This window comes from Malus sylvestris, chromosome 16 (genome assembly GCF_916048215.2).
Source record: "Malus sylvestris chromosome 16, drMalSylv7.2, whole genome shotgun sequence".
NCBI classification, from domain to species: Eukaryota; Viridiplantae; Streptophyta; class Magnoliopsida; order Rosales; family Rosaceae; genus Malus; species Malus sylvestris.
In genome coordinates this window covers 13,281,688-13,306,376 of record NC_062275.1, presented here as the reverse complement: position 1 = coordinate 13,306,376, position 24,689 = coordinate 13,281,688, and the positions used below count along the sequence as shown (strand labels likewise).

Below are 24,689 nucleotides of genomic sequence, written 5' to 3'. Positions count from 1 at the left end.
CTATTGTTGTAGAATGTAAAAAAAAATATATATATATATATATATATATATATATATATATATATATAATCGCTCGTAATATCAAGCTTGACCCTACAAGAGTACAATGAATGAATTTGATCTTCAATTTAAAATATTTGCACTAGTGGATACCACAAAATATTATGTTCTACTTAATGAAAGTATAAAATAAACTCAAAATGTTTGTTGAATCTATCATTTTGAAGGAAACACATTCTACAAAATTAGTTCCAACGATCTAACCGTCAAACTCGGTATATGCTCCAAGATCGCATACGTAAAAAATTGCAAAAAACAAACATTTGGATATTAGGCAACGGGACGAAACCTTTCAACGGTTATAAACAAAAACTCACGATTTAACAGTTATTTTAACTCCAATTTTGATGATTTTTTACAAATACACTCCTCAACCCTATAAGAGTATGATGAATGAATTCGATCTTCAATTTAAAATATTTGCACAAGTGGATACCTACTTAATGGAAGTATAAAATAAACTCCAAGTGTTTGTTGAATCTATTGTTTTGAAGGAATACAAATTCTACAAAACTAGTTTCAACGATTCAACCATCAAAGTTATTTGTAAATGCTCTAAGATCACATATGTAAAAAATTGCAAAAATCGGACATTCAGATATTAGGTAACGAGACGAAACCTTTCGACGGTTATAAACGAAAACTCACGATTTAACGGTTATTTTAATTCGTATTTTGATGATTTTTTACAAATACACTCCTCAACCCTATAAGAGTACAATGAACGAATTCGATCTTCAATTAAAAATATTTGCACTAGTGGATATTTTGTTCTACTTAATGGAAGTATAAAATAAACTCCAAGTGTTTGTTGAAAAAAATTTGTCGGAAAAAATATGATTACTTCCGACAACAACTAATCACCCTCAAAAATATAAAAGCATTACCAAGATGACTTTTTTTCCCTCAAAACATTAAAACATTAACGGGAGGACTTTTTTTCCCTCGAAAATACTAAATCAATTTTGTCAACATGAACCTTCAGAAATAATCATTCTATTTCTGATAAGAACTTTACTCGTCATTAATACAACTGGAGCCAATTCTTCCCGCCAAACAAAAGTGCATTTCGGACGTAACTTGAGCCTTTTTCCAAGGGCATTATGGGAGTTGGTAATAAAAATTTGTTTCATGGCATGTTTCCGACGACCCATATTTTATGGTCTCAAAATGTGTTTTTTACAACGGAAATGCTCAAGTTTCGTTGGAAATGCACTTTTGCGACCATAAAATATGTGCTTCTTCGTCAGTAATGACTATTTTTTTTGTAATATAAGGTGGTTGTTTATTTTTATTTTGATGTTTTAGTTTATTTACTTTTCTTCTATTTTCACACCTTGAGAACAATGTGTGATTTAAGTTTGGGTGGTAAAAATCTCTATCACTTCTCTCCAACAACTAGAATTTAGAATCGTTTTCATTTGGTCCCATCCTTCACGGCTCATATCTTTGCCACGACCATTCACATATTTGGAAGACACAATGCCTTGAGCATCTGAAATTCTTCCTCATAAAGAAGTTTTAATCCATGGTCATCCAACTCCAATATATTGAAACGGAGAGACACTTCCCTCTATTATTCTACTTGAGATGATTTTTCAAATACGTATATAAAATCAGACCCTTCATGTATATGGATGTGATAATTCAGTTCAACTATAAATATATACTCTTATTGTATTGTCTATAATGACATTAGTTAGATATTTATTTTGTTAGACTATAAATTGATCGATCAATATGCAATAATACAAATTACCAATCTGGTGGTTATACAAGTCTGACAAAAGAGCATCAAATCATTCAATATCGTTGAAAATGGAATATAAGTGTCAAAGTGAATTGATACCTAAATTCAAAATATTCCACTTAAAGGTATATGAGGTAGCTTCCATAGCCAAGCAAATATAACACCATGCGTGAACTTTTTCCTGAACTTTTTCGTAAAAATAAACTTGTGGCGTTTGTTGATGTGCACAGGTATTGGAGAATTTGTCTCTTTCTAGCCATGTTCTTTCTCTTACTTAGCTTTATTTCAGTCTTGACGTTGACCATTTTGCAGGATGTGGCAAGGTGGTGCATATACAGCAATGTCAGTTTGGCTAAACAATATGTATGAGATGTTCCTCAATGGCGAGGATCTACCCCATCTTGCAACTGTCGTCGTAGTGTAAGCTGCTCTTTCCTTTGTACAATTTCTTTTCTGATGTTCTTCTTCTAAAAGCCTACTTGATCAAAACTTGCTTAGGGATTATATGGTCTGGGTTGGCTAGGATTTATATGGTCTAGGTAGGTGAGAATAAAAAAAACGTGAAAGGCTATATTTAGGAAATACAAATCGAATTTAGGGTTTTCGTAACTTTGTCATTGGTATTGCATACTTCACCTTGTCTGACTACGGGTGATGTGTTTTTTATTTGATCAGACGAGAGAAGATGGAGAAAAGCTCCATATCACAAGAACTACCGATTGCAAAGGCTGCTTATACATTTCTGCAGGATAGTATGCCAGCATCCTTTTCTTTCCCAAAATGGAACAATGGTCGAATACTCTGCCAGCGCCCTCAGCTCAAGCGGATTCTATCAAGCATTGAACCATCCACAGAGGGGTCCGAAAGGAATAATATAACCACGTTAAGTAACTCTCCGTTTCCTCCTCCCGGAACAAAGACATCCTCCAGTGCTGTCAATAGTGGACGGCATAATGATGCCAGTTTTGATGAAAGAATTAGGACAAGACCAGAGTTTTTGACAAGCACGGTTTAAATACACACTGGATATACTCACCATCAGCTAACAGGTTTTGAAAGTTTTACCGACTTTTTTCCCAAATCAGATGGATTCTTCACTGCCTAGCTTTTCGGAAATTTCCAGTTTCCAAGTTGTTGGGTTAGTCCCCTAAGACAAATAACCCTAGCTAAGTACCTAGCCAAAATAGAAAATGCCAAAAACTGTAGGGGTGTCTCTTTGTACTTGTTCATATATCTAGAATGCTAACCTTATATACACTGTTCTAAAAATCCCCGCCTAGGCGCTAGGCGGTTGACCACCATCTCAATTAATGCCCAAGCGTTTGAAAATTAAGAAATGGTGCCTAGACCTGCTTAGACGCCCCCCTAGACCACCTAGCACCTGTCTGCCCACACCCGCCTAGGTTGCGACTCACTCAGACAGAAAATAGACAACTTTCATTTTGCATTTTATTTTTTTCAATAAGTTGTAAGAGACTTGTTGAATACTTAAATGAATACACACTGAATGCATGTTCCTCATGTTTTCATTATGTTCCAATACTTCTTAATATATGTGTCATTCTATTTTGTAGTTTATAATGAAAGTATATACATTTTAAGTATAAACAGACACTTATTTACACGAAATATAATAGATTTACTTAAATTCGTCTAGTCCTCCTAGGCGCTAGGCCCCAGCTCACCGTCCGACTAACGGCTAGCGTCTTTTAGAACCTTGCTTATATATCAACTTCTCAACATGAATTGTGTTTATTGTAACAAAAATAGAATAGAGATGGAACTATCATTGGGAACATGTACGTACTTACTATATATGACCTCTTATATACTTTTTTTTCGTCTCCTTTTTTCTTTAGTGACACTATCGTCCCGTTTTTGCTACAGTAAAACTGAATTCCTACTAAGAAAAGGCTCGTCTAACACACAATGCTAACCTAGTAATAATTTCACTTAAGTTTGCTTGCAATGCATCAAGATCGTAAATATAAGGACTTTATTTAATGTTTTTCAATGGAATAACATAATACTTGGAGGCAAATTAATGAGGCAAGTAGTCAACAGTTAGGCAGATAAGTGTACTGCATGCATTGGGGGCTGGGGGAATTCGTATTGGTCATCTTTCTACAGAAAGTGAATCACCATGGTACTCCCAAATATCCCTCTCTCCAACAACTAGAATTTAGTATCCTTTTCATTTTGTCCCATCCTTCACCTCATATCTTTGCCACGACCATTCACATATTTGGAAAAAGACACAATGCCTTGAGCATCTCAAATTCTTCCTCTTAAAGAAGTTTTGATCCATGGTCATCCAACTCCAATATATTGAACCGAGAGACACTTCCCTCTATTATTCTATCTGAGGTGATATTTCAAATACGTATATAAAATCAAACCTTTCAAGTATATGGATGTGACAATTCAGTTCAACTATAAATATATACTTGTATTGTATTGTTTATAATAACATTAGTTAGATGTTTATCTTGTTAGACTATGAACTGACCGATTAATATGCAATAATCCAAATTACCAATCAGGTACACAAATTTGACAAGAAAGCATCAAATCATTCAATGTCTTTGAAAATGGAATATAAGTGTCACAAAGTGAATTTGATACCTAAATTCAAAATATTCCACTTAAAGATATATGAGGTAGCTTACATAGCCACGTGAATATAACACCATGCGTGGACTCTCCCTCAAAACTCATCAACATCCAATCGCGTTTAGCCGATCCCCGTACAAAATAAGAAGCTTTTAGTTTAAATACAAAATTCAAAAGAATTTTAAGCTAGAAAACCGTATTTTCAGTTTACGTACTAGTTGAAAAGTCAAACTAAATTTGCTAGTGTAATTGACAATACTGTCCAACCCTACCATCATAAGGCCATAGCCATTAACCTTCCCAATGAGTTCGGACAAATATGCATGCATAAGCGGAAAAAAATTTTGACTACGTTGATCTCTTAGGGCGTAGAGTCTAGTTCTTAGATTTTGGGCTCCGCCCAAAACCTGAGACATACACCCCAAGCCCTAAGGTCCTCCTAAGAACATTCTAAACCCTAAACACAAAATGATGCAACTTCTAAAACCCTAAACCCTCAGAATCAACTATGGACTATAAGGGACCTTATAAAATCGAAAAAAAAAATAAGCTCTCGAGGATAAGATGGTAATCTTCCATGTCCTTCATTTAGTTATAGGTTTGTTTTTTTTTTTTTTTTTGTTTCGATGTGTTGATGCACAAAATCAGCGAGAACTTTAGTACAACAGAAAATGTTAAGTTTGTGACCTTCGCTAGATTGCTCCGGTCACTAGTGTGGATAAATATGTAAATGGATAGGGACAGGGAAGCAAACATAAGATGTACCCAGATTGGCTACGTCCACAGAGTAGAGGAGTTCTCATTAATTATGAAGGATTTGCACAAGTACATAGGTTTAAGCTCTCCTTTAGTGAGTACTAGTGAATGATTTAGTACAATTGATATTAAGCAATATTGTGAGAGAATGATCTCTATTTATAGAAGAGAGTTTCTAGTTTCATCCTGACATTGACACGTGTCGTGTTGTAATTGGCTTCTGATGTCGACACGTGTCGCGCTATGATTGACCTCCTAGTTGGAGGGAAACTCTTCTGGGTCCTTGACGGTATAATGTTGACCGGTGCTCAGTAGTTTCGAGATTGATCAAGTATGGTACAAACACGTTTTTTTTTTTTTTGGCAACATAAGGTGGTATATAACCCAAAACTAACTCAATAAATTATTACAAACAATTCGAGTCCTAGAGACTTCGATCATATAATCAAATAAATGAGTCCAAATCATTTACATGAATTTTCAAAATAATAGCATCCAAGATTCATATTATAACTCAAATTGGCAAGGCCGTCTGGAACAACATTCTTAAAACATATGCTCAACTTGGTATTTAATACAAATATTGATATCTCCATGTATTTATGCCCACAAAGCCAAAATGTTCAAATCATGATCATTTTCTATTATATCGGTATAGCTTGCTAATAAGCTTTCTCGAGAATAAGTCTCCATCCTAATATTTTTCCACAAGCAAAACAAAGATTCCCAATGTGGGGTTAAAGCCATAGGTAGGAAAAAAAATTAAAGAAATAAAACACAAGGATTCTCCTATCGGATATATGAAATGCCCACGCTTAGATAGGTGATTGCTACTGGTCCATGGCTGCATGTACCAAACACCATGATCCTTATTGTATCCTTACAAAGGGAACCGATCCAAGGGAATTGAGCTCACTCATCAAATGATCCGGGCCATTAAAATTTGATCCAACGGTTACAAACAGAGGGTCCACTAAAAGTTATAATAATTGTAGCCGTTAGATGAATTTTCAATAGCCCGGATCATTTGATTATTGAGCTCAGTTCCTTTGGATCCGGAGGGAATCCGGTTCCCTTACAAAGACTCCCCCACAATCAAGTGGAACCTACACTACTATACCCACATCCAAACGTGCCCATATATAATTTCATCTCTCCAAAATTTAACCTCACGACACTTCATTTTACCTATAAATACACATACTCTACTTCCCAAACTCATACAAACAACATATTCTCACTCCTCCCTATGAGCTTTTGCCTACTTAGTTGTTTAACCTTCTGATCACCAAACATGTCTGGGGTTTGGGTTTTCAATAATGGCGTCGTCCGGTTGGTGGACGGGGCGAATTCCTTGCAAGGCTCCAACGCCCGGGCGCGTAAGGTGCTCGTCCACACTCCAACTGACGAGGTCATCAGCTCTTACGCCGTGCTCGAATGCAAGCTGTCCACGCTCGGTTGGGAGCGATACTACGATGATCCGGACCTTCTTCAGTTCCACAAACGATCCACCGTCCATCTCATCTCTCTCCCCAAGGATTTCAGCAAGTTCAAGTCCATGCACATGTATGACATCGTTGTTAATTCCTCCTTCCCATAATATTATAATATTGTACATAAAAGAGCTAGATTAATCCAAAATATTCAAAATAACTATATGTTCCACAAATATCTTGCAGATGAAAAAGATTGATCTAAAAGGTTGGAAGTGATGTGGAATTTCATTTGGCATAAATATGTAGCATTCTTGGCTTCGATGGATGCCTTGTTGACTGGACTAAGAGAGGAAGGGGCAACGCCTACTCGCTTAATTTGCTTTGTATTCTTTCATGGTCTGTAAGATGTGTCAAAGATCCTTTATTTATTCATTGAATACAACGAGATATTTATATTAAGTAATGAGTCAGTCATAATAATTTGGTTAAAACTCGTATTGGCGAGAGATAAATTTAAAATATTTAACTTACAAATAAATAAATAAAATAATTGTGGTTCATAGTTAGTACTGGACTATTTTAAGCACTAAAATTTTAAGGGTCCGATATGAGAAGGTATTTTGAACAGGTACAGAATAACCTTTGCAATATAATCGGGAAGGCAATCACCACACGGCTTACACGCTTCTTCAAATGGTAACAAGGCAGCAGAAACCTAAGAAAAATATGGTAACGTATTAGATCTAACATACCATATCAAGCATGCAACTTCAGATCAGATAAATATTGCAACTCATTTTTCCTCCTCTTGATATTAATGCATTAGCTTCTACGTCCAACTCCTTTTGCTTACTTGCTATATCTTTTTGTGGAACCGTGCTTTTATATTGCACATATGGCCTGGAAATAAGTACATTATAAATTTATAAGTACTAAATCATAAGGATATGCGAACAACAACATCATGTCTATACAACAACAACAACAACAAAGCCTTTTCCCACTAAGTGGGGTCGGCTATATGAATCCTAGAACGCCATTGCGCTCGGTTTTGTGTCATGTCCTCCGTTAGATCCAAGTACTCAAGTCTTTTCTTAGGGTCTCTTCCAAAGTTTTCCTAGGTCTTCCTCTACCCCTTCGGCCCTGAACCTCTATCCCGTAGTTACATTTTCGAACCGGAGCGTCAGTAGGCCTTCTTTGCACATGTCCAAACCACCGGAACCGATTTGCTCTCATATTTCCTTCAATTTTGGCTACTCCTACTTTACCTCGGATAACCTCATTCCCAATCTTATCCTTTCTCGTGTGCCCATACATCCCACGAAGCATCCTCATCTTCGCTACACCCATGTTGTGTACGTTGATGCTTCACCGCCCAACATTCTGTGCCATACAACATCGCTGGCCTTATTGCCGTCCTATAAAATTTTCCCTTGAGCTTCAGTGGCCTACGACGGTCACACAACACGCCGGATGCACTCTTACACTTCATCCATCCAGCTTGTATTCTATGGTTGAGATCTCCATCTAATTCTCCGTTCTCTTGCAAGATAGATCCTAGGTAGCAAAAACGGTCACTTTTTGTGATCTTCGCTAGATTGCTCCGGTCATTAGTGTGGATAAGTATATAAATGGATAGAGATAGGAAAGCAAACACAAGATGTACGTGGTTCACCCAGATTGGCTACGTCCACGGAATAGAGGAGTTCTCATTAATTGTGAAGGGTTTACACAAAAGCAAACACAAGATGTACGTGGTTCACCCAGATTGGCTACGTCCACGGAATAGAGGAGTTCTCATTAATTGTGAAGGGTTTACACAAGTACATAGGTTCAAGCTCTCCTTTAGTGAGTACAAGTGAATGATTTAGTACAAATGACATTAGGAAATATTGTGGGATAATGATCTCGTAGCCACGAAACTTCTAAGTACCGGAGTGTGGTATCGTCTTGACTTGCCTTATCTGTCTCATAGGTAGATGTGGCATCTTCTCTGGAAGTACTCTTCCTCCATCCAGGGGTGGTATCTGTAACTGGTGGAGATGCACAAGGTAATGTATCAATTTCACTTGAAGCTTACTTGTAGTTTCATGCTTGGTCAAGCGCGATACAAACCATGTAGTAGGAGTCCCCCAAGTCGCCGAGCTAGGGGATCTGCTGAAAAAGGTGACAGACAAGGTAAGCAATCAGAGCTCCGGCTGATTGTTCACATTCTCCCTATCTTGCAGGCAGCATGAAGGATAAAGAGAAGAAAAATGAGGATAGATGATATGGGATACTTTTGCTTTTGAAGAAGTAACTTTCCACAGGCTTATTCTTGAACTGGGCTGGAGGGTTTTCTGGTTTCCTCCAGAGTATAAGGCCGACTGAAGAATTTGAGGGTCAAAACAAGTCCATCAAATCTAGAGTACGTTCGACCCTGCTGATATGGGATACTTTTGCTTTTGACAGAGTAGTGGATGTATCGGCACGTGTGCTGTTACGCTTGTCTCCACATGCTTCCTTGTATCCTTCTCACTTGCCCTATCTGTTCCTCAGGCAGATGCGGTATCTTCCCTGGAAGCATAAGATGTTGAAGATGAGTACTCGAGAGCAATGCCAGGTAAGTAATCAGGTAAGGGGTTCCACGTAGTCAGTTCCTGGCTGGAAGCTTGATTCCAAGTGCTGACTGATTGCTCTCTTTCTCCTTGTCTTGCAGGTAAGAACAAGGCCAAAGGAAAAGACAGGGAAAAAGCATGATATGGGATACTCTTGCTTTTAACCCTGATGATATGAGATATTCTTGCTCTAGTATAGCTTGTTTACAGAGGTATTATCGGGGGGAAAGAAAGCTGAATATTTCGAAAGGCTTCGTTGGGAGTGCCCTCTCAGATAAGAGAAAGGGTTGAGCATTTTTGCAGGTCTGCCTGTCCGTTAGGGATGGAGGTCGACATATATAGGAGTCTCCCTAACATCAAGTAATAATGCTATTCCTTTACCCTGCTTGGTTATAGCACGGTAGTGGGAGCTGCCAGCTTCACATGTTTTAACTCTGTCAGAGCACTTTGAAAAAGTGGTCTGTGGTATCTGGAAAGCTGATGTTGCGTGTGAAGATTACAGACAAGCTTTATCCAAGGAGATCCAGCTCTTGAAGTTGGGAAAGTGGTGCCTCTTCGATTTTCGAACAAGCAATCCTGTCGGGGATCTGGCTCTCGAGATTCGGAAAGCGGTGTCTCTTCGATTTTTGAGAAAGTAATCATGTTGGAAGTCTGGCTCTCGAGATTCGGAGGGCGGTGCCTCTTCGATTTTGGAGCAAGCAATCTTGTTAGGGGTGTTTTCTCGAATGTGAGTAAAGGTTGGGCGTGTTTGCTAGTCTACCTTGCCACGAAGCAGAGGTTGACACACAGGGACTTTCCAATTATCCAGCAGTGGTACTATTCCTTTACCCTCTCTTCGATTTTTGAGAAAGTAATCATGTTGGGAGTCTAGCTCTCGAGATTCGGAGGGCGGTGCCTCTTCGATTTTGGAGCAAGCAATCTTGATGGGAGTGTTTTCTCGAATGTGAGTAAAGGTTGGGCATGTTTGCTAGTCTACCTTGCCACGAAGCACAAAGGTTGACACACAGGGACTTTCCAATTATCCAGCAGTGGTACTGTTCCTTTACCCTCTCTTCGATTTTTGAGAAAGTAATCATGTTGGGAGTCTGGCTCTCGAGATTCGGAGGGCGGTGCCTCTTCGATTTTGGAGCAAGCAATCTTGTTGGGAGTGTTTTCTCGAATGTGAGTACAGGTTGGGCATGTTTGCTAGTCTACCTTGCCACGAAGCACAGAGGTTGACACACCGGGACTTTCCAATTATCCAGCAGTGGTACTGTTCCTTTACCCTTGTGGGTAATAATATGGTAGCTAGACCTTCAAAATTTATGTGTTTAAACTTTGTTAATGTTGTTTCTTTGCAATTCTTTTACCCTTCTTGGTCAGAGCGATGTAGTGGGAGTTGCAAGCTTCACGTGTCTCAACTTTGTCAGAGAACTTTGGCAAAGTTATCTGTGGTACCCATGAGCTACTGTTGCGTGTGGGAAGTGGGTGATTGAACAGTGCGATTCATGTGCTTTCTACTTCGTCAGAAATCTTCGACAGAATGCCCATAATTTCCGCAAAGCTGAGTGTGCATGTGACAGGTGCTGATAAGGCTGGGAAAGTAGGTGCCTCTTCGATTTCTGAAATCAGCCCTCGTGGTCTCTGAGCAGCCCAGCTTTTGAGAAAGCAAGCCTCTTCGATTTCTGAGATCGGCCTTCGTGGTCTTTGAGCAGCCCAGCTTTTGAGAAAGCAAACGCCTCTTCGATTTCTGAGATCGACCCTCGTGGTCTCTGAGCAGCCCAGCTTTTGAGAAAGCAAACGCCTCTTCGATTTCTGAGCAAGCGCCTCTTCGATTTCTGAAGCTTCGTCGAGTGCAGATTTTTATAGGGGCTGACATTAAGTTCCAAAGCACACTTGAATATCCACCAGTAGAAGCTTCATTCTTGCACTTCTAAGATCTTGATTTGTCCGACCTCTTCTCTCTTCAACACCTTTGAAAATGTCTGGCCCCTCCGACCGTCGTTTTGACTTGAACCTTGTTGAAGAGGCAGCCCCGCCTTCTCCAGACAACATATGGCGCCCATCCTTCGTCTCCCCTACTGGTCCTCTTACCGTTGGGGATTCCGTGATGAAGAATGATATGACCGCTGCGGTAGTGGCCAGGAACCTTCTCACTCCCAAAGATAACAGACTACTTTCCAAACGGTCTGATGAGTTGGCTGTTAAGGATTCTCTGGCTCTCAGTGTTCAATGTGCAGGTTCTGTGTCTAATATGGCCCAACGCCTATTTGCTCGAACCCGCCAAGTTGAATCATTGGCGGCTGAAGTGATGAGTCTCAAACAGGAGATTAGAGGGCTCAAGCATGAGAATAAACAGTTGCACCGGCTCGCACATGACTATGCTACAAACATGAAGAGGAAGCTTGACCAGATGAAAGAATCTGATGGTCAGGTTTTACTTGATCATCAGAGATTTGTGGGTTTGTTCCAAAGGCATTTATTGCCTTCGTCTTCTGGGGCTGTACCGTGTAATGAAGCTCCAAATGATCAACCTCTTATGCCTCCTCCTTCTAGGGTTTTGTCCAATACTGAGGCTCCGAATGATCCCCCTCCGGTGCCTTCTCTTTCTGGGGCTCTACCGACTGCTGAGACTTCTCCTAAGCAACCTTTGTGAAAGCTCCCTCTTGTTTGTTTAATTTGACTCCAGTATATGTACATATTTGTAACTTATCGGGGATATCAATAAATAAGCTTTCCTTCATTTCAACGTATTGTGTTAAATACACCAAAGCCTTCTTCGCTAAGTTCTTTGAATTTTCTTTTGTTGAAGCTTGTATGTTGAAGCTTTGTGAGTGGAGCATATAGGTTGAGGTAGTGTTCCCTTAATTTCCCGAATGAGGAAAACTTCTCGGTTGGAGACTTGGAAAATCCAAGTCACTGAGTGGGATCGGCTATATGAATCTTAGAACGCCATTGTGTTCTGTCCTGTGTCACGTCCTCCGTTAGATCCAAGTACTCTAAGTCTTTTCTTATGGTCTCTTCCAAAGTTTTCCTAGGTCTTCCTCTGCCCCTTCGGCCCTGAACCTCTGTCCCATAGTCGCATCTTCTAATCGGAGCGTCAGTAGGCCTTCTTTGCACATGTCCAAACCACCATAACCGATTTTCTCTCATCTTTCCTTCAATTTCGGCTACTCCTACTTTACCCCGGATATCCTCATTCCTAATCTTATCCTTTCTCGTGTGCCCACACATCCAACGACGCATCCTCATCTCCGCTACACCCATTTTGTGTACGTGTTGATGCTTCACCGCCCAACATTCTGTGCCATACAGCATCGCCGGCCTTATTGCCGTCCTATAAAATTTTCCCTTGAGCTTCAGTGGCATACGGCGGTCACACAACACGCCGGATGCACTCTTCCACTTCATCCATCCAGCTTGTATTCTATGGTTGAGATCTCCATCTAATTCTCCGTTCTTTTGCAAGATAGATCCTAGGTAACGAAAACGGTCGCTCTTTGGTATTTCTTGATCTCCGATCCTCACCCCTAACTCGTTTTGGCCTCCATTTGCACTGAACTTGCACTCCATATATTCTGTCTTTGATCGGCTTAGGCGAAGACCTTTAGATTCCAACACTTCTCTCCAAAGGTTAAGCTTTGCATTTACCCCTTCCTGAGTTTCATCTATCAACACTATATCGTCTGCGAAAAGCATACACCAAGGAATATCACCTTGAATATGTCCTGTTAACTCATCCATTACCAATGCAAAAAGGTAAGGACTTAAGGATGAGCCTTGATGTAATCCTACATTTATGGGAAAGCTTTCGGTTTGTCCTTCATGAGTTCTTACGGCAGTCTTTGCTCCTTCATACATATCCTGTATAGCTTGGATATATGCTACTCGTACTCCTTTCTTCTCTAAAATCCTCCAAAGAATGTCTCTTGGGACCCTATCATACGCTTTTTCCAAATCTATAAAGACCATGTGTAAATCCTTTTTCCCATCTCTATATCTTTCCATCAATCTTCGTAAGAGATAGATTGCCTCCATGGTTGAGCGCCCTGGCAGGAACCCGAATTGGTTGTCCAAAACCCGTGTCTCTTGCCTCAATCTATGCTCAATGACTCTCTCCCAGAGCTTCATTGTATGACTCATTAGCTTAATACCCCTATAGTTCATGCAATTTTGTACATCGCCCTTATTCTTGTAGATAGGCACCAAAGTGCTCTTTCGCCACTCATTCGGCATCTTCTTCGTTTTCAAAATCCTATTGAAAAGGTTAGTGAGCCATGTTATACCTGTCTCTCCCAAAACTTTCCACACTTCGATTGGTATATCGTCTGGGCCTACTGCTTTTCTATGCTTCATCTTCTTCAAAGCTACACCCACTTCTTCCTTCCGGATTCTACGATAAAAAGAGTAGTTTCTACACTCTTCTGAGTTACTCAACTCCCCTAAAGAAGCACTCCTTTCATGTCCTTCATTGAAAAGATTATGAAAATAACCTTTCCATCTGTCTTTAACCGCGTTCTCTGTAGCAAGAACCTTTCCATCCTCATCCTTGATGCACCTCACTTGGTTTAGGTCCCTTGTCTTCTTGTCCCTTGCTCTAACTAGTTTATAGATATCCAACTCTCCTTCTTTGGTATCTAGTCGCTTATACATATCGTCATAAGCCGCTAACTTAGCTTCTCTCACAGCTTTCTTCGCCTCTTGCTTCGCTTTTCTATACCTTTCACCATTTTCATCGGTCCTATCCTTGTATAAGGCTTTACAACATTCCTTCTTAGCCTTCACCTTTGCTTGTACCTCCTCATTCCACCACCAATATTCCTTTTGGTGTGGGGCAAAGCCCTTGGACTCTCCTAATACCTCTTTTGCTACTTTTCGGATACAACTAGCCATGGAATCCCACATTTGGTTAGCTTCCCCCTCTCTATCCCACACACACTGGGTGATTACTTTCTCTTTGAAAATGGCTTGTTTTTCTTCTTTTAGATTCCACCATCTAGTCCTTGGGCACTTCCAAGTCTTGTTCTTTTTTCTCACTCTTTTGATATGTACATCCATCACCAACAAGCGATGTTGATTAGCCACGCTCTCTCCTGGTATAACTTTGCAATCCTTACAAGTTATACGATCCCCTTTCCTCATTAGAAGAAAATCTATTTGTGTTTTTGACGACCCACTCTTGTAGGTGATCACATGTTCTTCTCTCTTCTTAAAGAATGTGTTGGCTAAGAAGAGATCATATGCCATTGCAAAATCCAAGATAGCTTCCCCATCCTCGTTTCTCTCCCCAAAACCATGGCCACCATGAAAACCTCCATAGTTGCATGTCTCCCTGCCCACGTGTCCATTTAAATCTCCTCCTATAAATAACTTCTCCGTTTGAGCAATTCCTTGCACCAAGTCTCCAAGGTCTTCCCAAAATTTCTCCTTCGAACTCGTATCCAACCCTACTTGAGGTGCGTACGCACTAATCACATTGATAAGTTCTTGTCCTATTACAATCTTGATTGCCATGATTCTATCTCCTACCCTCTTGACATCTACAACATCTTGTGTCAAGGTCTTGTCCACGATGATGCCAACACCGTTTCTCGTTCTATTTGTGCCCGAATACCATAGTTTAAACCCTGAGTTTTCTAGATCCTTTGCCTTACTACCAACCCACTTAGTTTCTTGTAGGCACATAATATTTATCCTTCTCCTCACCATAACTTCTACTACTTCCATAGATTTTCCCGTCAAGGTTCCTATATTCCACGTTCCTAAACGCATTTTGCTCTCTTGAACTCTACCCTTCTGTCCTAGCTTCTTCACCCTTCCCCGTCTAATAGGATCAAAGTACTTCTTTTGTGTGTCCCGTGTAAAGTTGATAGGAGCATATGCTCCCAAACAACTTTGAGTGGAGTCGTTCGAAAAGAAGTTTCTATAGCCCCCTTGCTCATTTAACACTGCATCCAGGTGCCGATCTCAGAATACTAAGGCCGGTAATGAACTCATATGAATTTGAGAAAAACTGGTGAAGGATATGTTGCTCCAATCTGAAGTATGTGTAACCACTTATGCCACTGCTGGTTCTTTTGTATGGCTTATCTATTTGGTGGCTTATTTCGGGAGACACAACCCTTTCCACAAGGACCACATAACATACAGGAGACTTTATGGAGAATGTTTGAAGGTCTACTAAGGCAGCTGCTACCCAAGCCAATTCGGTGGGTGTGGGTTAGGCTACACTCAAATCCTTGTGTTTGGATCAAAACCTAAACTTTGGGCTCAAGAAAGGAGCTAGCCCGAAAGGAGGCCTAAAGGGAAGATAGCCGAAGCCCAGTCGAAGCCCAGAAGGCAGAAATGGCCTTTTCTAACTAGGTGCAGCTCATGAAGACCACTTGCTTACCTACCCAAAGGCCAAGTGGTATAGACTGATCAGCTATACAGCCCATAAAGTACTTTATGATGGCAGTCCATGTAAAAAAGCCGATGAGTCATCACCCTCAAACCGCATTCGGGCAAGGCCGCTGCTACAGGAGCCAAGCCAAGTTGTCTATATAAGAAGAAGGAGCAACCAGGAATAAAGACACTCAATCAAACAAACAAATGCAAGCACAAACTCTGCTCAAAACCAGATTTGCCTTCAAAACAAAGCTGTAGTCAGCCTTCATCCCTTTCGGGACAAGCCTTCATCCCCCTCGGGATAACCCTCTCTTCAACCCTTTGTAATAGCTCTGCTACCTTGTTCAACCTTGCTGTAGTATCGATTCATCTTTTGTAATCTCTCTCCCTCCCTCTAAACTTTCAGACCTTTGACAAAACTACAAAGATAGGAACCTGTAAGACGAGCAACCTTACCCGATAAGGTTTAACCTTGCCCGACCTTCTTTGCTTTGTTTTTGTCTTTTCAATATGTTGTATACCTCCAGTTATATGCAAGTTATTTCTAGCAATATGACTATTAAAAGGCTTTCTCAGTACTTGAATCTAATTTGAATATATCGTCAGTGTTCAAACTAGATCCAAGTTTTAAGCCCTCGGGCATGTAAATCTGATCAGTTAAAAGTCCTTGGCCTCAAGGCATAAAAAAGAACCTTATGTGGACTTAACCCATCCACGACAGTCCTTGATAAACGAGAAGTCCGAAGTTACTTGGGGCGCAAGTAATCAACCTACCCTCTAGTTTTCTTTCTATTATATCATGATTACCATAGAAAGCTTGAGCATGGAATGGATTCTAATGGAAAGCCTCAAGGCCTACACCTAAGGCCCCACAAAGGCATCCATTTGGATTCATTCCGTTCAGCAATCTAAAGAGTCTGAGTATAGGAATGAACTCTGATAGGAAGCCTCAAGGCCTACATCTAAGGCCCCACAAAGGCACCTATTTGGGTTCATTCTACTTCTTGGACTCGGGTAATCAGAAGTATAATAGTTAGAAAACTCCGGCAATCACGAGAACAAATATGATGTGTTCAAGCATCGGTTTAGTTATTTATGGGAAGCCTCAAGGCCTACACCTAAGGCCCCACAAAGGCACCTGTTAGAACTAACACGGTTTCTTGGATACATACATACATGCAACTAAAGCAATATCCATTTTACATCTGCCATGCTAAAGATGGCAGTGGCACGCCTGAGCACCTAAATGTTAACCTTGATAGGAAGCCTCAAGGCCTATATCTAAGGCCCCACAAAGGCACCTCTCAAAGTTAATGTTGTCCTTCTCTTTCAGCCTTGCCCGAAAAGCCTTGCCCGAAGAGCCTTGCCCGACGAGTCTTGCCCGACGAGACTTGCCCGACAAAGCCCGACAGCGATACAGAAGCCCGACAGCAGCCCTCAACCGGCGCCAACCTCTAGGGGAGCTGTGTGCTCGTCGGCCAGGAGACATCCCCGACGGAAATTCCTGACGCGAACATAGTTTTGGCATTCCCGGTGGGATTCGAACGTCTTGATCTTGCATGTCCAAAAAGAAAAGCCAGAAAACTTGGCAAAAACAATCCAAAGGAAAGTCTTCACAAATGGCAGATCAATCAGAAAACCCTTCCTCCCCATCAGGACAAGTGGTCCTAGAGAGCCCAACTGCATCTGAGAGATCGGAATGAAAGGGAACTAATGAAGAACTACAGGCTACGATGATCCAAGTGTTGAAGAGCATGGAAAGAATCTCCTTGGAAACCAAGGGAGAAGTAAGTAGGCTCTGTACACTAACGGGGAATCTACAGAGAAGACTGGATTTGGAGTTCTCTACTCTAAAAGGGGCTCAGGGGAGTGGGATGAGCCAAGTAGTTATGAGAAATGAACCAGTCATTCCCTTATTCCCACTACTAGAAGAAGAAAAAGATAGGGGTAAGAAAAAGGTAGCTCCTGAAGGGAGTCAACCGGTGATAGAGCCAGTTCTGGAGAAGGAGCTTCCTAGCTTCCCAATATTATCATTCAATAATAGGAAGCCAAGCGAGCAAGAGAGAACGAGGTACGGAATGCCAGCTACGATGGGCGAAACTAGCGGAAGGGAAGGCTCCAGTACTGCAGATAAACCCCCACCTTATCGGCCACCCCCGTTGGTGAATAAAGATGGAGGAATTAGTTGGAGGAAGCCCAAACCAAGGAGGGAAGCAAGTGCGGGCAATGACCGGAGCCCAAAAATCGAACCTGCTCTCTTTGGTCATAATGATATTCTAGCTACTCAGCAGCTGAGGGAGGAACTAGCTGAGTTGAGAAGGGTGGTGGCTCAAAATGCTCAACCACGAGCTCGCCCAGTATTCAGGATTACTTATCAAAAGCCTTATCCTGAATATGTTGACGAGCTAAATCCATTCCCTCTCAACTTCAAGATGCTCGCATTCCCAATATTCACAGGTGAATATAGCAGCGTGTCCTCCAGAGACTACATTTTCAAATTCTCTAATCATTGCGTGGCGTATGAGGACAACCCAAACTACAAGTTGAGGTTGTTTGGGAATTCATTAGCAGGGTTAGCATCTCAGTGGTACTCTCTATTGCCCCCTAACTCTATCGCCAACTGGGGGCAAATGGAGATGGCCTTTCATGAACAATTCTACAGAATAGAGCCAGAGTTGACTATCAACAACCTTGTTGAAGTCAAGCAATACGATCATGAATCTACTGAGGACTTCATGATGAGGTTCAGGAGAACAAGGATGAGATGCCAATTCCCCGTCAACCAAGCACAGCTCATATCGATTGCTCAAAGGGCTTTGAAATTACCTTTGAGGAAAAGATTTTATGATGCACAGTTTAATGAGCTGCAAGAATTGGTGATTGCTGCCACGAAGTATGAGAGGCTGTTGCAAGAAGAGCAACAAGTGAAGCACACTTCCAAAGTTCCTCCTTTCTACAAAAATAAGGCTGCAATTCATCGGGTGGAAGTAGGAGAAGCCAGGCCAGAGCATGAGGGTGGCCGTGATGAAGATGACGTAGACGTGTGTGCCGCTGAGATGACCACACCTTTCAAACCATTGATGGTAAATGGGCTAGTCCAACCTGTCAAGGATCAGAAGGTCGTAATGAACGATGGTGGTTTTGTCCCCATAAAACCACCCAAGTACCAGAGCTATTCGTTCGATCTATCCAAGACACCTGAGATCTATAAGGAACTAGTACGGGCAAGAGTGATCTTGCCCGATAATACTAAAAAAATGCCCAAGCCGGAAGAACTCAGGGGGAAAAAGTATTGTAAGGTGCACTGTACCTTCAACCATTCCATAGTTAATTGTGTCCAGTTTAGGGACTGGATACAAGATCTTATAGTGAAGGGAAAGCTGTTACTCGACTCACCCCAAACCAGTATGATGGTAGATACTAACCCTTTCCCTGAGGCTCCTATCAATGTGATCAACCTCATTTTACCAGAGTCAGGGTCACCATTTGGTACTGCAGGGAAAGGAAAGGGCCCAGGGTGTCCCAGCACCTCTGCGTAAGTAATGTACCATGAAGGGGATCAAGGGACCAAGATCAGGTCCTCAGATTGGTATTATCAAGGGAAGGAGAAAAAAGCAAATAAGGGGGGCAAAGAGCTGCTCAAAGTCAATTCAGAACAATACTAAAGAGCAGAGCAGGAAGCAAATTACATAGTCATTCCAATAAGAAAAGAGTTACAAATCATCCTATTCTAAAAAATTTACATCTTCACATAGGGTGATTATTCGAGAATGATATGTTTTCATAATGGCAAATATCCTACTGGGTTCGGCCAAAACAGTATGGTTATTTACGAGTTGAGACCGGGCACGCTCTAGCTCCGAATTTGACTTCTCCACTCCCTCAATTTGATTTTCAAGGGTATCCAGAAGAGTCGCTTGTTCTGCTTTGAGAGCAACCAATTGCTCCTCCAGCTGTTGGATTTTAGAAGTAACAACTCTAACCCTTTCTTTTGTCTGCAAGCTTTCTTCCATCAACCGATCAACTTGGGTAGAGGTGTTTGATTCTTTCTCCATGAAGCATTTTGCCCGATTAGCCTGTCTGTCCGCTCTCTGGTATTGTTCCCTAAGGGCTCTCAGGTTCTCAAAGAAAGATAGAAAAGAATCATGTTGAGGTTTTGATAGCCGACCGGCTTTGAAAGACTCAGTTATGATCTTTTCAAAATCACAAAGAGCCTTGAGGCTGAATGAAGCGGTGAAATCTTTCTTTGCCCATTCCTGAAGGACTTGCTGTTGCTCTGAAGAAATGGGGGTAGCTGAAGATTGTTTTGAAGATTTCAACCGTGTCTCAAGCCGTCCAAGTGCTTCGAACAATCTAGGCAACTTAGCGGGGCTTGGAGATGCGAAAGAAGGAGGGTCCTGCACTGCAGCTTTCTCTGATGAAGGAATGACCATTGAGGGGGCAATCTCTGCCTGCCCGATTTGCTCAATTCCAGAAGGGGGAATCACAGTACCTCCAGAAGATGAGTGAGGATGGGAGCACTTTGATTTACGGACCAGATGGGGGGAGGGAGTTTCTCTTGGAGCTTGCTGCAAAAAGCCAACAGGCCAGGTCTCTCGATTGAATGCAACTAATAAATTTCTCCCTGCAAAAGGGAGTAGCATCCTCGCCGAGTGCATCTTGAAAGACTTGGTCAGAAAACCAATGATATCTTCTTAGGACCGACGCACCCCATTCTAAATCTGACCGAGTCCTGCAAACTCTGAAGAAATAGAAGCAGGCAAAAGTGGAATGATTTATAGGGGCAGCTTCAGCCAGGATTCGGGCAGGGGCCACACCCTCAGGGAACTCCAGATTAGCAGCCCGAAATTCCGGAAAGTACCATTGAAGCCAAGTTTGTATCATCCATATTGGTCCATTCAAGTTGGTCTCAAATGGCTCACCTTGAGTCATTTCAAAAAGAAGATGATAAAGATGGGAAAGAAGGAATGGACCTGTAGCTACGTCATCAAAGTTGTGGAGAGCTTCTACTAAGGGGATCCATTCAACCCTCACCCCTTTATATTTGTTGGGGAAGATGTGCTTGTTGAGCCAGTACAAGAGAAAATACATGTGCTCCTGATCTTTATCAACCCGAGGTGAGCCCACTCCAAAATTCCCTTTTACGAAGGGGATGAATCCTTTGAAGGAGGTCCCATAACTCTTGAAAGTTGCAGAGTTATAGTTCAAAGAGAGGAAGGCAGCAGATGAACTGGAACTTCCAGTAGAAGATGACTGAACCCAGTCTTGAGTGACGTCCACTATCCTGCCCGAGGGCCTTAAACCGAAAACTTGAGCCATGTCAAGAATGGTGGGAGACATGGGGCCCATACGAAAGTCAAAGGTATTCGTGCCCGAATTCCAGAAGAGGAGGGCAGAAACAAGCAGTTCGGGCTTGGGAATAATAGAGGTCTTCGAAAGCATGATTAATTCATAAATCCCATTATTCATCCATTTCCTCTTAAAAGTAGGCTCTAAATCATCAATCCATTGAGCCCAGGCATGATCATTCATCAGAGGAAAGCCTCGACGATATGATGACCATTTGGAGGAAGAGATGCCCGACCTAGCTGAGTAGGGATTTGGGGAAAACCAGTTATCTCTAGGCATGTTACTCTCCACCACTGAAGGGACCCGAGAAATCTAGGCGGGACCCAATGATTGTACCCCATGCACCTCAAAGAAAAGCTCGGAATGCAGACCTGCCCGAGGGCGATGCAGCCCATTAAGTAGACGACGCAAAGTGGCGATTCCTTCGCCAGATTCGTAAGAAGGTTTAGATTGGCTAGATTCCGCAGTCATTTGAGGAAGTTCGAGAAGGGAATACCAGGGAAGATGACGAGGGCGAAACCTTAGAGAAGGATTTCTTGCTGTGAATACAGGGGATCGAGGAGTTCAACCGCAAGGGGTTCGTGGGTTTTATAAAAGAGCTTTTTCAATCAATATTGGCGCCTGGAATTCCAGGCTAAATATTGATTAAAGGGGGCACTGTTTGGATCAAAACCTAAACTTTGGGCTCAAGAAAGGAGCTGGCCCAAAAGGAGGCCCAAAGGGAAGATAGCCGAAGCCCAGTCGAAGCCCAGAAGGTAGAAAGGGCCTTTTCTGACTAGGTGCAGCTCATGAAGACCACTTGCTTACCTACCCAAAGGCCAAATGGTATAGACTGATCAGCTATACAGCCCATAAAGTACTTTATGACGGCAGTCCATGTAAAAAAGTCGATGAGTCATCACCCTCAAACCACATTCGGGCAAGGCCGCTGCTACAGGAGCCAAGCCAAGTTGTCTATATAAGAAGAAGGAGAAACCAGGAATGAAGACACTCAATCAAACAAACAAATGCAAGCACAAACTCTGCTCAAAACCAGATTTGCCTTCAAAACAAAGCTGTAGTCAGCCTTCATCCCTTTCGGGACAAACCTTCATCCCCCTCGGGATAACCCTCTCTTCAACCCTTTGTAATAGCTCTGCTACCTTGTTCAACCTTGCTGTAGTATCGATTCATCTTTTGTAATCTCTCTCCCTCCCTCTAAACTTTCAGACCTTTGACAAAACTACAAAGATAGGAACCTGCAAGACGAGCAACCTTACCCGACCTTCTTTGCTTTGTTTTTGTCTTTTCAATATGTTGTATACCTCCAGGTATATGCAAGTTATTTCTAGCAATATGACTATTAAAAGGCTTTCTCAGTACTTGAATCCGATTTGAATATATCGTCAGTGTTCAAACCAGATCCAAGTTCTAAGCCCTCGGGCATGTAAATCTGATCAGTTAAAAGTCCTTGGCCTCAAGGCATAAAAAAGAACCTTATGTGGACTTAACCCATCCACGACAGTCCTTGATAAACGAGAAGTCCGAAGTTACTTGGGGCGCAAGTAATCAACCTACCCTCTAGTTTTCTTTCTATTATATCATGATTACCATAGAAAGCTTGAGCATGGAATGGATTCTAATGGAAAGCCTCAAGGCCTACACCTAAGGCCCCACAAAGGCATCCATTTGGATTCATTCCGTTCAGCGATCTAAAGAGTCTGAGTATAGGAATGAACTCTGATAAGAAGCCTCAAGGCCTACATCTAAGGCCCCACAAAGGCACCTATTTGGGTTCATTCTACTTCTTGGACTCGGGTAATCAGAAGTATAATAGTTAGAAAATTCCGGCAATCACGAGAACAAATATGATGTGTTCAAGCATCGGTTTAGTTATTTATGGGAAGCCTCAAGGCCTACACCTAAGGCCCCACAAAGGCACCTGTTATAACTAATACAGTTTCTTGGATACATACATACATGCAACTAAAGCAATATCCATTTTACATCTGCCATGCTAAAGATGGCAGTGGCACGCCTGAGCACCTAAATGTTAACCTTGATAGGAAGCCTCAAGGCCTATATCTAAGGCCCCACAAAGGCACCTCTCAAAGTTAATGTTGTCCTTCTCTTTCAGCCTTACCCGAAGAGCCTTGCCCGACGAGTCTTGCCCGACGAGACTTGCCCGACAACGCCCGACAACGAAGCAGAAGCCCGACAGCAGCCCTCAACCGGCGCCAACCTCCAGGGGAGCTGTGTGCTCGTCGGCCAGGAGACATCCCCGACGGAAATTCCTGACGCGAACACCTTGTGTTTACATGTGTGACTGTTATTTGGCCGTCTAAATATATGATATATCGATCCAAATTCACGCATCAACAATATAAAAGTTTCTAGTGTTAACTTACAGAAATGGTATTAAGTTTTCACTTTAAAGCTCAAGGGGAACGATCATTGTGCTGTTTGCCACAAATAGGTTGACTCGTGGAAAGTTGAAGAGTGGGCTGTTATACTTACTACAATCAAAAGGGCGGATCATTGTGCTGTTATGTGGAAAATTTCTTGGACAGCTCACTTGTACCATATCTAAATTGAGAGTGATCATGCTTTTCCGTTTTATTTTATTTTGAAACAACTAGGAACTTCTTAGTTATAAATTGCATAACAAAGAAACTGAATCGCCAAGGAAGGAGGATTGAGGACACAAATAAAAAGAAGGTTCTTGCAATGTCGACTAATCGTTTAGTTCCCTGATAATAACAGAAGATTTTGCAACAAGAAAGATGCCTACACTTTCTAACCTTGATTTAAAGCAATAAAGCAGAAATAAGTCATACCCCATACATGTATGTATCCAGCAAACGCCCGGCCGAGCGAAGCCTGCACAAGAACAATTCCAGAATCATCAAAATATGAAATATGAAACAACGAGTAAGCAAATGAGCTTCGGAGTTTTTTGGCCGAAAATCGAACTTGGAATTGGTCGTACAATAATAGTTTAATCAAAGAACAAGCACAGCAACTTAAAAGATAAACTTAAACAATCAAATGAGTCGATTTCTTCGAGTATATGCGTAATCAGCTTGTGCTAGACTCATCCACACACAACACCACCCTCTTTCCCTTTCTCGAATTTCGCCTCTGCTTCCTCGCCGGAATTCTCAGCGAAACCGTAGTGGAAAACCTAATTTGAGTGAAACACCAATAAAAAAAACATGAATTTTTTATTTTCTTAGCAAACATTTGAAGATTAAAGAACAATAATATCCACTTATCAACAATTTGATTACTTACTATGCCGTCTTTGGACGGTTGGACCGCACATCTTCGGCTACGAATTTGATGCCGGCATCGGCAACGGCGATGACGCCTGAATACTACCAAAGCGCTCGTCCATCATCGCCCTTTCAAACGGCAAAGCAAGCTGGAATCCAATTAGGGAATGCATTTATTTTCTTGCAGGTTTTTCTCAGGAAACAAACAGACCAGAAAGGAAAGGATTGAAGAGTGTGAAGTGAAAAGCAACTGACTTTAGATAAGGATAGCAATGTGGCGGTGGATTGGAGCTTCATGCCGACTTGGAAACTGAGCCGTCGCCGCTGCCATGTTTTGGTGCTGTTATCATGGCGGAGGCTGAGGCGATTAGGCAAGGGATGGAGATTATTATTGCTAGTGATGTTATGGAGTCTGGGATTAGGTTGGTGGTGGAATCGGACTCAAAAGGGGTTGATCCAAATGATTAACAAGGAGCTGGCACTTCATCTTTATCTCCACGATATTTGG

At 41.7% G+C, this 24,689-nt stretch overlaps 2 protein-coding genes and 2 long non-coding RNA genes across 5 annotated transcripts; 3 read left to right on the top strand and 1 right to left on the bottom strand.

Annotated features, from left to right (window-relative positions):
* The first annotated feature begins 1,876 nt into the window (after positions 1-1,876).
* LOC126606922 (pentatricopeptide repeat-containing protein At1g74850, chloroplastic-like) lies at positions 1,877-3,307 on the top strand. Its single transcript, XM_050274322.1, has 3 exons — positions 1,877-2,040; positions 2,123-2,230; positions 2,486-3,307. The coding sequence occupies exons 1-3, from the start codon at positions 1,976-1,978 to the stop codon at positions 2,823-2,825; spliced, it is 513 nt and encodes a 170-aa protein (XP_050130279.1). The 5' UTR covers positions 1,877-1,975; the 3' UTR covers positions 2,826-3,307.
* A 3,066-nt stretch (positions 3,308-6,373) lies between these two features.
* LOC126606928 (flowering-promoting factor 1-like protein 1) lies at positions 6,374-7,078 on the top strand. The gene is made up of 2 exons (XM_050274329.1): positions 6,374-6,745; positions 6,859-7,078. Exons 1-2 carry the CDS (start codon positions 6,474-6,476, stop codon positions 6,860-6,862), a joined length of 276 nt encoding a protein of 91 aa, XP_050130286.1. The 5' UTR covers positions 6,374-6,473; the 3' UTR covers positions 6,863-7,078.
* A 337-nt stretch (positions 7,079-7,415) lies between these two features.
* On the bottom strand, positions 7,416-24,584 carry LOC126606934 (uncharacterized). 2 transcript variants are annotated; one of them, XR_007617423.1, is made up of 4 exons: positions 24,437-24,584; positions 24,201-24,330; positions 23,744-24,090; positions 7,416-7,515 (listed from the first exon to the last, which is right to left on the bottom strand). It is a non-coding gene; the product is annotated as an uncharacterized LOC126606934 (long non-coding RNA). The 2 variants fall into 2 exon arrangements; XR_007617422.1 differs by having other exon boundaries at positions 24,201-24,584.
* LOC126606937 (uncharacterized) lies at positions 8,566-10,508 on the top strand. The gene is made up of 3 exons (XR_007617426.1): positions 8,566-9,217; positions 9,314-9,989; positions 10,208-10,508. It is a non-coding gene; the product is annotated as an uncharacterized LOC126606937 (long non-coding RNA).
* Positions 24,585-24,689: the final 105 nt, after the last annotated feature.